The sequence below is a fragment of the Lampris incognitus genome, chromosome 12 (assembly GCF_029633865.1).
Source record: "Lampris incognitus isolate fLamInc1 chromosome 12, fLamInc1.hap2, whole genome shotgun sequence".
NCBI lineage: Eukaryota > Metazoa > Chordata > Actinopteri > Lampriformes > Lampridae > Lampris > Lampris incognitus.
Window position 1 is genome coordinate 27,460,114 of NC_079222.1, and position 13,955 is coordinate 27,474,068.

The window sequence follows — 13,955 nt, forward strand, 5'->3', positions numbered from 1 at the left end:
CCAAGATGTATAGCAGTGGGAATTAAATGAAAATCAAATACACAAGAGCCTTTTAAAGACATGCTCATATTTAGTTTCTGCTTGCCTGGCAGATTGACATCAATATAAGGGGGCTCATCATAAGATGAAGAGGCTGCAGGGGATTTCAGACTCTTCCAACCTGTGGTAAGTCAGACTGATGGCTTCATGCATTAGAGAAGAACTTTGATTCAGACTGTTTCTTAAAGTGATATAACCAAAGTCTGATGTGAGGTGTTTGATTGCTTGAATTAAAGTTATTAAAAAAGACAAAATTTAGATAATCCAATGACAGAGTTGGGGAAAAAGAATAACTCACAATAACACAATTTTGCAAATGAATGCTTTGAGATACAATGATTTAGAGCAAATTCACTTCAGTCGCGAAATAATCTAATCAACAACTAATTATGACATTTGAATATGGTTAATTTTATGTAATGTGGACATTTACTATATCACTTAAAATCAAAGTGGAATTCACAACCTACTCCAGTCATCACAAATATGTTTTCATTAAGGGTCGACACCTGTGGAAAATTTCTCTGTGTTTGGGTAGAAGAAAAAGGTGAGAATTATTTAAATGTCATAAGTCATAGAACCTCTCTGCCATGTTCAGATTCAAAAGTAAAGCTCATATTTGTGAAACAGGGGAGGAATTCATTTTTAATGGTCTGTCTACAGAAAACTACCACCATGAGTACGGACGCGGAGATGGCCATTTATGGCAAGGCTGCCATTTATCTCCGTAAGCCTGAGAAAGAGAGGATTGAGGCTCAAAGCAAACCTTTTGATGCCAAAAGTGCTGCATATGTGGCTGATGTTAAAGAGCTGTACCTCAAATGTACAATCCTGAAGAGAGACGGTGGCAAAGTCACCGTTAAAGTGCTCGACACCCAGGACGTAGGTGAAAGTTTATTCAATGGAATTCAGTAAAGTCAAATTTGCAGAAAAATAATTTGAGTCAAACAGAAATTGTCTTTTCATTTATTAGGAGAGAACAGTTAAGGAGGATGATGTGACCCCAATGAACCCTCCCAAATATGACAAAATTGAGGACATGGCCATGATGACCCATCTCAATGAAGCCTCTGTGCTGTACAACCTCAAAGAGCGTTATGCCGCATGGATGATTTACGTGAGAAAGCGTACTGGCTAAAGAACAATATTCATCTAGGACCCATGGACAGCATATGGTAAATGTTCATCTGTCTCTCATCTCTCTTAGACCTACTCTGGACTCTTCTGTGCCACCGTGAACCCCTACAAGTGGCTCCCGGTGTACGATTCTGAGGTTGTTAATGCCTACAGAGGCAAAAAACGTATGGAGGCTCCACCCCATATCTTCTCTGTCTCTGACAATGCCTATCAGAACATGCTTACTGGTACGTACTAGTCATAAAAATATATTAATTGACATTGCAATGAATTTCTGTTGCATCAATGTATAAAAGACATTTCTTTCCTTTTCCTTTAACAGACAGGGAGAATCAGTCTGTGTTGATCACGTATGTTTCACATTTGTTGACCCTCTATAATACCAACATGATCAAAGACATTGAGTAAATTCTATTAATCTGGGTATTTATAAATCTTTACCCAGTGGAGAATCTGGTGCTGGAAAGACTGTGAACACTAAGCGTGTCATTCAGTACTTTGCCACAATCTCTGTGGGTGGAGACAAGAAGAAGGACCAAACTTCTGGGAAGATGCAGGTATATTTACTCAAGTAGTTTTCAAACAAATTGGAAATCTTCTTGGAGTCAAAAATGTGTTGACATCAACATTATATGTAAAACTCCACTTGTAGGGCTCACTGGAGGATCAGATTATTGCAGCCAATCCCTTGCTGGAAGCCTACGGTAATGCCAAGACTGTGAGGAATGACAACTCCTCTCGCTTTGTAAGTTTGGATAGCTATAGATGTGTATTGAATGTTCTGGATTGTATAATTCTTCTATAGTGGGATGCTAAAAATGATCCTTTCCCTGACAGGGTAAATTCATCAGAATCCATTTTGGAACTTCTGGTAAACTGTCTAGTGCCGATATTGAGACTTGTAAGTATCAACCACATGTGCTAAAGTTAAACAATAGAATATAAGAAGGAGTTTGTTATTGTGAATATTATCATGGGCTGTGATTTGTTTGCAGGCAGAAACGAAAGGAAAGTGGCACACATTAGGACAGCCATGCTCTTACTGCAATAGTACACAACCTCAAGTGTTCTATGGTTTTTATACAATAAATCAATCAAGTTGCCTTTTATATAGCGCTTTTCTAGCTGCAACAGCCACTCAAAGTGCTTTACAATTTATAAGATGTTACAACATTTTAATAAACTAAAGAAAATAAACCCAGAAATACTATTTAGAATTTTTCTTATGGTGAGCAGTTTCTTCCACCAAAGAATGTGGTTCCACCACAAGTGGTTCGCTGATATGAAACTTAGACTACAGAATAAAGAGGAAACATTTGTCACTAGCATATTTGTAAATAAACGCTTTGTAACACAGCAAACAAGAACAGTGTTAAAATGAATAACAGTAAGCTAGCTTGCTGCTTTTTAGGGAAAAATAATTATTTTTGCAGGTAAATGTTGATCTTTACACTGCGGTTCATTGTGCAGTTGCAGAAGGTGTGTGCTTTAGGATTAATATTACATTACAGTTTCCTTCATTGTTCTCCTCCAGCTCCAGTTAATCTACCAAAATATATGGATAAATAAACACTAAACCAAATTCTATAATTTGATATGTGTCCATTGTTGACAAGGTCACTTGATGACAACCGCTGAAATCAGTTGTTGATGAAATCAGCTGTTACAAGCGGAACAATAGAAGTGAAGTGATACAACACCCGTGATGTTATTGTAAATAATGCAGATCTCTCAGCCAACAAGATTGCATAATCACAAACTACTGTTGCATAAATTATTACAATACTGGTTGACTAGATTGCCTATATATTTAACCATGGGTAACAATTACAGATCTGCTGGAGAAGTCCAGAGTGACATTCCAGCTTCCAGATGAGAGAGGCTACCACATCTTCTACCAGATGATGACCAACCACAAACCTGAGCTGATTGGTGAGCTGAAAAACAGCACGAGGAAAATGACTAAAAACAAAGTTGTTAAATGTTTTCACGTGTCACTTAACCCCTTCAACCTTTTTAAATTCACAGAAATGACGCTCATCACCACCAACCCATATGATTTCCCCATGTGCAGCCAGGGTCAGATCACTGTGGCTAGCATTAATGACGTTGAAGAGTTGGTTGCTACTGATGTTAGTGATCTTCCCTTTAATATCCAATATACATTTTCTCATCTTTTGTCGTTTCAGTATGTGACCACAATTTACTGTAAATTATTATCTCTAAAATGATTTCTGTACAAAATGTCACTTACCTGTTGTAAATGCAGACAGCCATTGATATCCTGGGCTTCACCAATGAAGAGAAGATGTACATCTATAAGCTGACAGGTGCAGTGCTCCACCATGGTAACATGAAGTTCAAGCAGAAGCAGCGTGAGGAGCAGGCTGAGCCAGATGGCACAGAGGGTGAGTATTGCATTTATTTAAAATGGTGCTGTTTCATTAATGTTGAAGGTTTTATTTTCTTTGATGAAACTTAATAATTATTGTCACAACAATTATTGTTAGGTTAATACTCCTGCCAGTGCCTTTGACAAAGGCATTGGCCTTAGAAAGAGAATCTGTCCCCGTGTGCTGCACTGTGCCTATTTACTGTACCTACGTAGTTAGGATGGGTCAAATGCAGAGGACTCATTTCTGCACGGGGATTAATAGTTACTTTCATAAATCTTGATTGTGTAAATGTATTGTATATGACTCTTTAGATGCCGACAAGGTAGCCTATCTACTGGGCCTGAACTCTGCTGACATGCTGAAGGCTCTGTGCTACCCCAGAGTGAAGGTCGGAAATGAGTATGTCACAAAAGGACAGACTGTGCCTCAGGTGAGCACTGGGCCTTTATATTTGCCCAGAACACTCTCCTGTTGTTAAACTGATTTCAATAATTCTCTCTCTACTGATTTAAATATTTCAATTATGCTTAATCATATCACTGGTTTCTGTAGGTTCATAACTCAGTGAGTGCCTTGGCTAAGTCTATCTATGAGAGGATGTTCTTGTGGATGGTCATCCGTATCAACCAGATGCTGGACACCAAGCAGCCAAGGCAGTTCTTCATTGGTGTCCTGGACATTGCTGGTTTTGAGATCTTTGATGTAAGTTTACATTCATCTTTAAACTCATCTTTAAGAGGTTGATTAATTTCATGATATAATTTTTTCACTCTTTAACTATTAACTTATAACAAATAACCATTTCTCATTTTCAGTTCAACAGCATGGAGCAGCTGTGCATCAACTTCACCAATGAGAAGCTGCAGCAGTTCTTCAATCACCACATGTTTGTTCTGGAGCAAGAAGAGTACAAGAAGGAGGGTATCATCTGGGAGTTTATTGACTTTGGCATGGACTTGGCTGCCTGTATTGAGCTTATTGAGAAGGTAAAAAAATCAAGCTTGAATATCATGTAATGGATATTTCAATATTGTAATTAATCATAGTATGCATAGTGTCAAGAATCATGTACTTTTCTTCTTTCATATACCATAGCCCATGGGTATCTTCTCCATCCTTGAAGAGGAGTGCATGTTCCCCAAGGCTTCAGACACGACCTTCAAAAACAAGCTGTATGACCAGCATCTTGGAAAGACCAAAGCTTTTGAGAAGCCAAAACCTGCTAAGGGCAAAGCTGAGGCCCACTTCTCTCTGGTGCACTATGCTGGAACTGTGGACTATAATATCTCTGGGTGGCTGGACAAGAACAAGGATCCTCTGAATGACTCCGTTGTGCAGCTGTATCAGAAGTCTGGAGTTAAATTGCTGCCTGTTCTGTATCCCCCTGTCGTTGAAGGTACAATAATAGCAAATGGATTTGAAATTTTACATTTTCAACAGATGTTTTCTTTTTTTTGTTTTCATTACTAAGACATCTCATACTAATATATTTGGTTAGTAATACTCAGTTTTTATATATATGCTAAAAACATTTTTACCAAATCTGAAATTAAAAAAAAAAAATTCATCATTGAATCTTGTCATATTAAATAACAGAGGCTGGAGGTGGCAAGAAGGGAGGCAAGAAGAAGGGTGGTTCTATGCAGACTGTGTCTTCACAGTTCAGGGTAAGGTTTAAGATAAGATAAACACTATATGGTTAATAATTTTCTATATTATATATATATAATCTTTTTTAAAATCTTTTTTCCTGTATCTGTGTTGATATTTCGCTCTTCATTACTTGAGCACTCATACACCATTGACGGTTCGGAAAAAAACGATATATATACACTACCGTTCAAAAGTTTGGGATCACCCAAACAATTTTGTGTTTTCCATGAAAAGTCACACTTATTCACCACCATATGTTGTGAAATGAATAGAAAATAGAGTCAAGACATTGACAAGGTTAGAAATAATGATTTGTATTTGAAATAAGATTTTTTTTACATCAAACTTTGCTTTCGTCAAAGAATCCTCCATTTGCAGCAATTACAGCATTGCAGACCTTTGGCATTCTAGCTGTTAATTTGTTGAGGTAATCTGGAGAAATTGCACCCCACGCTTCCAGAAGCAGCTCCCACAAGTTGGATTGGTTGGATGGGCACTTCTTTGAGCAGATTGAGTTTCTGGAGCATCACATTTGTGGGGTCAATTAAACGCTCAAAATGGCCAGAAAAAGAGAACTTTCATCTGAAACTCGACAGTCTATTCTTGTTCTTAGAAATGAAGGCTATTCCATGCGAGAAATTGCTAAGAAATTGAAGATTTCCTACACCGGTGTGTACTACTCCCTTCAGAGGACAGCACAAACAGGCTCTAACCAGAGTAGAAAAAGAAGTGGGAGGCCGCGTTGCACAACTGAGCAAGAAGATAAGTACATTGGAGTCTCTAGTTTGAGAAACAGACGCCTCACAGGTCCCCAACTGGCATCTTCATTAAATAGTACCTGTTAGAGCCTGTTTGTGCTGTCCTCTGAAGGGAGTAGTACACACCGGTGTAGGAAATCTTCAATTTCTTAGCAATTTCTCGCATGGAATAGCCTTCATTTCTAAGAACAAGAATAGACTGTCGAGTTTCAGATGAAAGTTATCTTTTTCTGGCCATTTTGAGCGTTTAATTGACCCCACAAATGTGATGCTCCAGAAACTCAATCTGCTCAAAGAAGTGCCCATCCAACCAATCCAACTTGTGGGAGCTGCTTCTGGAAGCGTGGGGTGCAATTTCTCCAGATTACCTCAACAAATTAACAGCTAGAATGCCAAAGGTCTGCAATGCTGTAATTGCTGCAAATGGAGGATTCTTTGACGAAAGCAAAGTTTGATGTAAAAAAAATCTTATTTCAAATACAAATCATTATTTCTAACCTTGTCAATGTCTTGACTCTATTTTCTATTCATTTCACAACATATGGTGGTGAATAAGTGTGACTTTTCATGGAAAACACGAAATTGTTTGGGTGATCCCAAACTTTTGAACGGTAGTGTATATATATATATATAGATATATAAATATATCTATATATGTATATCAATAATGGCAGCTGATGAGTGCGTGACGCATGAAACAGGCCTGTACCGCAATGTATTAAACTTTTTTTACTGTATCAGTATTGATATTCCACTCTTCATTAGTTGAGCACTTATAACAACACCATTGATGGTTTTGGAAAAAAACGCTATATATAGATATAAATATACACATATACATACATTTATATATTCATGTATGTATGTATATGTATGTGTATTTATGTATATGTATGTATTTAGATATATATAGTCATACACATAAAAAACTGATAATTTTTTTATTTTCTATATACAGGAAAACTTGGGAAAGCTGATGACTAACTTGAGAAGCACCCATCCTCACTTTGTGCGTTGCCTGATTCCCAATGAGTCAAAAACTCCAGGTACCTTGACTATGAAAAATGATCTGTTCACTGTAGAGTACATTAGCTTAATGTTTCAATGAAACTTAAGGGAAGGATGTAATTATGTTTTTATATTTTTTCACAGGTCTGATGGAGAACTTCTTGGTTATCCACCAGCTGAGGTGTAACGGTGTACTGGAGGGTATCAGAATTTGCAGAAAAGGTTTCCCCAGCAGAATCCTCTATGGTGATTTCAAGCAGAGGTAATCATTGAAGTTTCAGCGGTAAAGAGGTTTATTAAGCAAAAACAGTACAAAGCATTACCAAGACATTGTCATTAACTCTCTTACAAAAGGTACAAAGTGCTGAATGCCAGTGTTATCCCTGAGGGCCAGTTCATTGACAACAAAAAGGCTTCTGAGAAGCTTCTTGGGTCAATTGATGTTGATCACGAGCAGTACAAGTTTGGACACACCAAGGTAAACATTATGGTCGTATATCATGATGAAACAATAAAATTGAATTCTATTTCATAGCTGAATGACAGCTGATTCTGATATTTGTTTTACCCTCTCAGGTGTTCTTCAAAGCTGGTCTGCTGGGTACTCTTGAGGAGATGCGAGATGAGAAGCTTGCTAAACTGGTCACCATGACTCAGGCCCTCTGTCGTGCTTACCTAATGAGAAAGGAGTTTGTTAAAATGATGGAACGCAGGTATGTTCCAACAGATAAATTAAAAAATAAAAATTCATCAAATATGCAGTCTCAGCATGGTTTTTTCGATAACACTAATATATTCATGCCTTAGGGAAGCCATTTACACCATCCAGTACAACGTCCGCTCTTTCATGAATGTCAAACACTGGCCATGGATGAAGGTGTACTACAAGATCAAGCCTCTTTTGAAGAGTGCTGAAACTGAGAAGGAGCTTGCCAATATGAAGGAGAACTATGAGAAAATGAAAACAGACCTGGCTACTGCTCTGGCCAAGAAGAAGGAACTGGAGGAGAAGATGGTTTCTCTTATGCAAGAGAAGAATGACCTGCAGCTGCAAGTGGCATCTGTTAGTAGACTACAATACACAGTTTTAAGTCTGACTTTAAACATAGATGATATTGACATATCCTCCATCTTATGTTGTTGTTGCTGTTTTTCATCATTAATTTGTTATCTAGGAATCAGAGAATCTGTCAGATGCTGAAGAGAGATGTGAAGGACTTATCAAGAGTAAGATCCAACTGGAGGCTAAACTCAAAGAGACAACTGAGAGACTGGAGGATGAGGAGGAAATTAATGCTGAGCTGACTGCCAAGAAGAGGAAGTTGGAGGATGAATGCTCTGAGCTTAAGAAAGATATTGATGACCTGGAGCTTACCTTGGCCAAAGTGGAGAAGGAGAAACATGCCACCGAGAACAAGGTTCATGAATGTTTATTTATTCTGCTAATATATCGACCAGCATGAATATGAATAGAATTATATGCTATTTATGTTATCTATCTTGATCTGTACATGTCTTTTATTTCATTTTATTTTCATATGTAGGTGAAGAACCTGACTGAGGAGATGGCCTCTCAGGATGAAAGCATTGCTAAGCTGACAAAGGAGAAAAAAGCCCTTCAAGAAGCACATCAACAGACTCTTGATGATCTCCAGGCAGAAGAAGATAAAGTCAATACTTTGACCAAATCCAAAACCAAGCTTGAGCAGCAAGTGGATGATGTGAGGCTTTTGAAAGTTTAATTACGTACTAAGATTTTTATAAGAGATATGTCTACTCTTGAACTTTAATAACAAACATGATAATTTGCAGCTTGAAGGTTCGCTGGAGCAAGAGAAGAAGCTCCGCATGGACCTTGAGAGAGCCAAGAGGAAGCTCGAGGGTGATCTGAAACTGGCTCAGGAATCCATCATGGACCTTGAGAATGACAAACAGCAGTCTGACGAAAAACTGAAGAAGTAATTGTTTCAATAACAATTGTCAATTCTGGCTAAGATTTTATAATACATTCAAAGCATACATTTTGGGATTATCTTACAAATGAGCTAACTGTACAATTTATTCATCAGGAAGGAGTTTGAGACAAGCCAGCTTCTGAGCAAGATTGAGGATGAACAATCTTTGGGCGCTCAGTTACAAAAGAAGATCAAGGAGCTCCAGGTTTTTTCAATGAAAAAAAACTTGTTTCTCTTCTTGAAGCATACACTGTTATTTATCTGTAAAAGAATATTTTTTAATAAACATTCTTTTAAAGGCTCGTATTGAGGAACTGGAGGAAGAAATTGAGGCTGAGCGCGCTGCTCGTGCCAAGGTTGAGAAGCAGAGAGCTGACCTCTCCAGGGAACTTGAAGAGATCAGTGAGAGACTTGAGGAGGCTGGAGGAGCCACTGCCGCTCAGATTGAGATGAACAAGAAGCGTGAAGCTGAGTTCCAGAAGCTGCGTCGTGACCTGGAGGAGTCTACTTTGCAACACGAAGCAACTGCTGCTGCACTCCGCAAGAAGCAGGCTGACAGTGTTGCAGAGCTGGGAGAGCAGATCGACAACCTGCAGCGTGTCAAGCAGAAGCTTGAGAAGGAGAAGAGTGAATTCAAGATGGAGATCGATGACCTCTCCAGCAACATGGAGGCTGTTGCAAAGGCTAAGGTATAATGCTGTTCTTACATGCAAATTCTGTAAATGCAAATTGTTGAAAAAAGTCTGAAAAACTGGAATACCTTTCCTTGACTATTGCAATTTTAATTAACAGGGAAATCTTGAAAAGATGTGCCGCACCCTTGAAGACCAGCTTAGCGAACTCAAATCTAAGAATGATGAGAATGTTCGCCAGATAAATGATATAAGCGGTCAGAGGGCAAGGCTGATGACAGAGAATGGTACATACTGCCTTCAAAATATATTGTTGTATTCCTAAAAATGTGAATTACTATACATACTTAGAGGGATGATATTTCTTTGAAAAACAACTATTCTTGGCCATAACAAATAAAATCTTGAGAAAAACATGAATGTAATTTCTAACCAGGTGAGTTTGGTCGTCAGCTTGAAGAGAAGGAGGCTCTGGTCTCCCAGCTGACCAGAGGCAAACAGGCCTTCACACAACAGATTGAGGAGCTGAAGAGACAGATAGAGGAGGAAGTTAAGGTGAGTAATGATGTACACCTTATATTTCATATGAATTTCAATGGGAGTATTATGTTCATTAAATTGTTTACTAAACAAAAACAAAAACCTTACCTAGGCCAAGAATGCTCTTGCCCATGGCGTGCAATCCGCTCGCCATGACTGTGATCTTCTGAGGGAGCAGTTTGAAGAGGAGCAGGAGGCCAAGGCTGAGCTGCAGCGTGGAATGTCTAAGGCCAACAGTGAAGTGGCCCAGTGGCGAACCAAGTATGAAACTGATGCTATCCAGCGCACTGAGGAGCTTGAGGAGTCCAAGTGAGTCAGTTGTTCATTTTCTTTTATTCATCTCTATTTCATTTTGTTTGGGTTTTTTTTTTCATTTGAATTTTTCCCTTATATACATGATTATTTTGACAAATATTTAACAGGAAAAAGCTTGCCCAGCGTCTCCAGGAGGCTGAGGAGCAGATTGAGGCTGTGAATTCCAAGTGTGCCTCTCTGGAGAAGACCAAACAGAGACTCCAGGGTGAAGTGGAGGACCTCATGATTGATGTGGAGAGAGCAAATGGTCTTGCTGCAAACCTTGACAAAAAGCAGAGAAACTTTGATAAGGTGTGATCATGTGTATCCTTATACATGCTATAGCCACTGAAATGGGAACTTTTTACCTTACTAATTTTCTCACTATTATCAAACAGGTCTTGGCAGAATGGAAGCAGAAATATGAGGAGGGTCAGGCAGAACTTGAAGGAGCTCAGAAAGAGGCTCGTTCACTCAGCACTGAGCTGTTCAAGATGAAGAACTCGTATGAGGAGGCTCTGGACCAGCTGGAGACCATGAAGCGGGAGAACAAGAACCTGCAACGTGAGTATTCACTATTATAATCACCCATCATATTTGATATAACATTAGTGTATATTAGCCTGGGTGAATAACATAACCTACATTTCGATGCTTAAAAATACTAAACATATGTAACCCACTGCAGAGGAGATCTCAGATCTGACTGAGCAGATTGGTGAGACTGGAAAGAGCATCCATGAGCTGGAGAAATCCAAGAAGCAGGTGGAGACAGAGAAGGCTGAGATACAGACAGCTCTTGAGGAGGCTGAGGTAAAATAATCATTGAATGGAAAGTGTTCAACATTTGCAACAGACAGTGTGCTTTTTTTGTGAGCGAAATCTACAAATACAATAGAACAAGGAGGCAAATACTACAAAATATTCAAAGTTAAGAAGGGCCCTACATTAACAATTCTGATTTTTAGGGAACTCTGGAACATGAAGAGTCCAAGATTCTGCGTGTCCAGCTGGAACTCAACCAAATTAAGGGTGAGGTTGACAGGAAGCTGGCAGAGAAAGACGAGGAGATGGAGCAAATCAAGAGGAACAGCCAGAGGGTGGCTGACTCCATGCAGAGCACTCTGGACTCTGAGGTCAGGAGCAGGAATGATGCCCTGAGAATTAAGAAGAAGATGGAGGGAGACCTGAATGAGATGGAGATTCAGCTGAGCCATGCAAACCGCCAGGCTGCTGAGGCCCAGAAGCAGCTGAGGAATGTTCAAGGACAACTTAAGGTACATAACACAACAACTGTACAAACAACCACTGTATATTACCCAATCTGATATATTTTTAACAATTTCCACATCAAAATTTTCACACAAGGATGCCCAGTTGCACCTTGATGATGCTCTCAGAGCCCAGGAGGATCTGAAGGAGCAGGCTGCCATGGTGGACCGTAGAAATGGTCTCATGGTGGCTGAAATCGAGGAGCTGAGGGCTGCTCTGGAACAGACAGAGAGAGGCCGAAAAGTGGCTGAACAAGAGCTGGTGGATGCTAGTGAACGTGTTGGACTGTTGCACTCTCAGGTAAGCAAATATATATCTCAATACTGATTTGAATGATACTTCATCCATGTGATTACCTGCATCTCATTGAGAATAAGTGCGGGTGTGTGTGTGCATGTGATTTTACAGTCATCAGTAAAATGAAACTATTCTTTCAGAATACAAGCCTTCTGAACACAAAGAAGAAGCTTGAGACTGACCTCGTTCAAGTCCAAAGTGAAGTGGATGACACTGTTCAGGAAGCCAGAAATGCAGAAGAGAAGGCCAAGAAGGCCATCACTGATGTAGGTTTAAATTCTATTTGACAAAGTTTTTGTTAATCCACAAATCTTGAGGGGCACACTTCACTTATAAAACTACAATTGAATAACATGATTCATTTTTAGGCTGCTATGATGGCTGAGGAGCTGAAGAAAGAGCAGGATACAAGTTCTCACCTAGAGAGGATGAAGAAGAACCTGGAGGTCACTGTTAAGGACCTTCAGCATCGTCTGGATGAAGCTGAGAACTTGGCCATGAAGGGTGGCAAGAAGCAACTCCAGAAACTGGAATCTAGGGTAAGATAAAACAAGAAATACCACATGGTAAGATATCCAATTGAACTGATGAACAACCACTAAAGAATAAACTGTGTTGTTAATGTCTAATTGTTCTCAAGGTGCGTGAGCTGGAAACAGAAGTTGAGGCTGAACAGAGACGTGGAGGAGATGCTGTTAAGGGTGTTCGCAAATATGAGAGGAGGGTGAAGGAACTTACTTACCAGGTATATTATCTTCATCTCAGATTCAACCTATCAATTAACTGCATTGCCACAATCAAATGAATACTTGCTCAAAACTCAAATTTCTTATTTACTTTAGACTGAAGAGGACAAAAAGAATGTCACTAGGCTGCAGGATCTAGTAGACAAACTTCAGCTGAAGGTGAAAGCCTACAAGAGGCAGGCTGAGGAAGCGGTAAGTTTTAATTTCAGTAACATGTACTTGTTCTAGTGGTGTTTTAATTTAAATCAGCCATGTAACTCCTAACCGATATCGTCTGTGATGGTTTTACAGGAGGAACAGGCCAATTCTCACCTGTCCAAGTGCAGGAAGATTCAGCATGAACTGGAGGAGGCTGAGGAACGTGCTGACATCGCTGAGTCTCAAGTCAACAAACTGAGAGCTAAGAGCCGGGACTCTGGCAAGGTAAATGTGTGTAAGAGCATAATTGATAATCAGTCGGTGTGATATGACGTCCATTTTATTAATATAAATTCGTAATACATTTTATTTCTTTATTCTTTACAGGGAAAGGAAGCTGCTGAATAGATTTGCTCAATTTTTCCATTTTCTTATAAGAAGTCATAAAATATGATTCTCTGTTATCAATAAATCTTGCTAAAAATAATTCTCTTGTTGACCCATTATTTAATTTGACTGACCAAGCAGATTTTATGCTATATGCTGTATTAGAGTCTCCAGTTAGTTGAAATTTTTAAATAACCCATCGACGACAATATTCTTCAATACTGAAAGATAACCTTGCCAACAATAAATCATTACTTACAAGCAATGCTTACGATGGGCCAAATCAAATAATTACAACAGATGATGAAACACCATGATCGTCTGCTGAGAGCTTCCTTGCAACTGAAAATGCGGTCTTACTTCCTGTTTCCTGTTCATACTACTGCAATACCACATTTAACCAGTAGGTGGCGATAAAGCAACACACATTAAACCAACTGCAAGGAGTGCAGAATACTCCCCGCCTAGCATCTGTGATGCCACTATTAAATATATTTACACATTAACTTAACTTTTAGGCAAAAAAAGAGTGACTTCTGAGACAGGTCTCAGGAATTTCTTCTAATTCCTTGAGTTGTGGTTTCACACCTTTCCATCCTGGCTTGGAAAGGTGGATGTTACCAGTGCCATAGGCTACTTGTTCCTTGCAGCTTGGCTGTCCTTCAACAGCACCACATCACCTTCCCGTAGGTTACGACGATCC

The 13,955-nt window shown here is 39.2% G+C and overlaps 1 protein-coding gene across 1 annotated transcript; it reads left to right on the forward strand.

The window, feature by feature from the left end:
* The first annotated feature begins 714 nt into the window (after positions 1 to 714).
* On the forward strand, positions 715 to 13,273 carry LOC130121448 (myosin heavy chain, fast skeletal muscle-like). Its single transcript, XM_056290232.1, has 39 exons — positions 715 to 921; positions 1,013 to 1,156; positions 1,247 to 1,403; positions 1,499 to 1,526; positions 1,622 to 1,733; positions 1,829 to 1,921; positions 2,014 to 2,077; positions 3,010 to 3,108; positions 3,205 to 3,308; positions 3,446 to 3,584; positions 3,884 to 4,002; positions 4,125 to 4,274; positions 4,388 to 4,558; positions 4,668 to 4,968; positions 5,169 to 5,239; positions 6,942 to 7,029; positions 7,136 to 7,253; positions 7,346 to 7,469; positions 7,568 to 7,704; positions 7,799 to 8,054; positions 8,167 to 8,409; positions 8,536 to 8,712; positions 8,804 to 8,949; positions 9,061 to 9,151; positions 9,246 to 9,635; positions 9,739 to 9,865; positions 10,015 to 10,133; positions 10,231 to 10,427; positions 10,541 to 10,724; positions 10,811 to 10,976; positions 11,101 to 11,225; positions 11,381 to 11,689; positions 11,781 to 11,984; positions 12,122 to 12,247; positions 12,350 to 12,520; positions 12,622 to 12,726; positions 12,824 to 12,919; positions 13,019 to 13,150; positions 13,253 to 13,273. Exons 1-39 carry the CDS (start codon positions 715 to 717, stop codon positions 13,271 to 13,273), a joined length of 5,811 nt encoding a protein of 1,936 aa, XP_056146207.1.
* The last annotated feature ends 682 nt before the right edge of the window (positions 13,274 to 13,955 follow it).

What these genes read in the sequence shown, in the direction of transcription:
- LOC130121448 (XM_056290232.1), top strand. Translation starts at nt 715, where the DNA reads ATGAGTACGGACGCGGAGATGGCCATTTATGGCAAGGCTGCCATTTAT. An exon ending in AAGTGCTCGACACCCAGGAC is followed by an intron (nt 922 to 1,012) that starts GTAGGTGAAAGT and finishes TTCATTTATTAG; the next exon opens with GAGAGAACAGTTAAGGAGGA. An exon ending in CTGGTTTTGAGATCTTTGAT is followed by an intron (nt 4,275 to 4,387) that starts GTAAGTTTACAT and finishes TCTCATTTTCAG; the next exon opens with TTCAACAGCATGGAGCAGCT.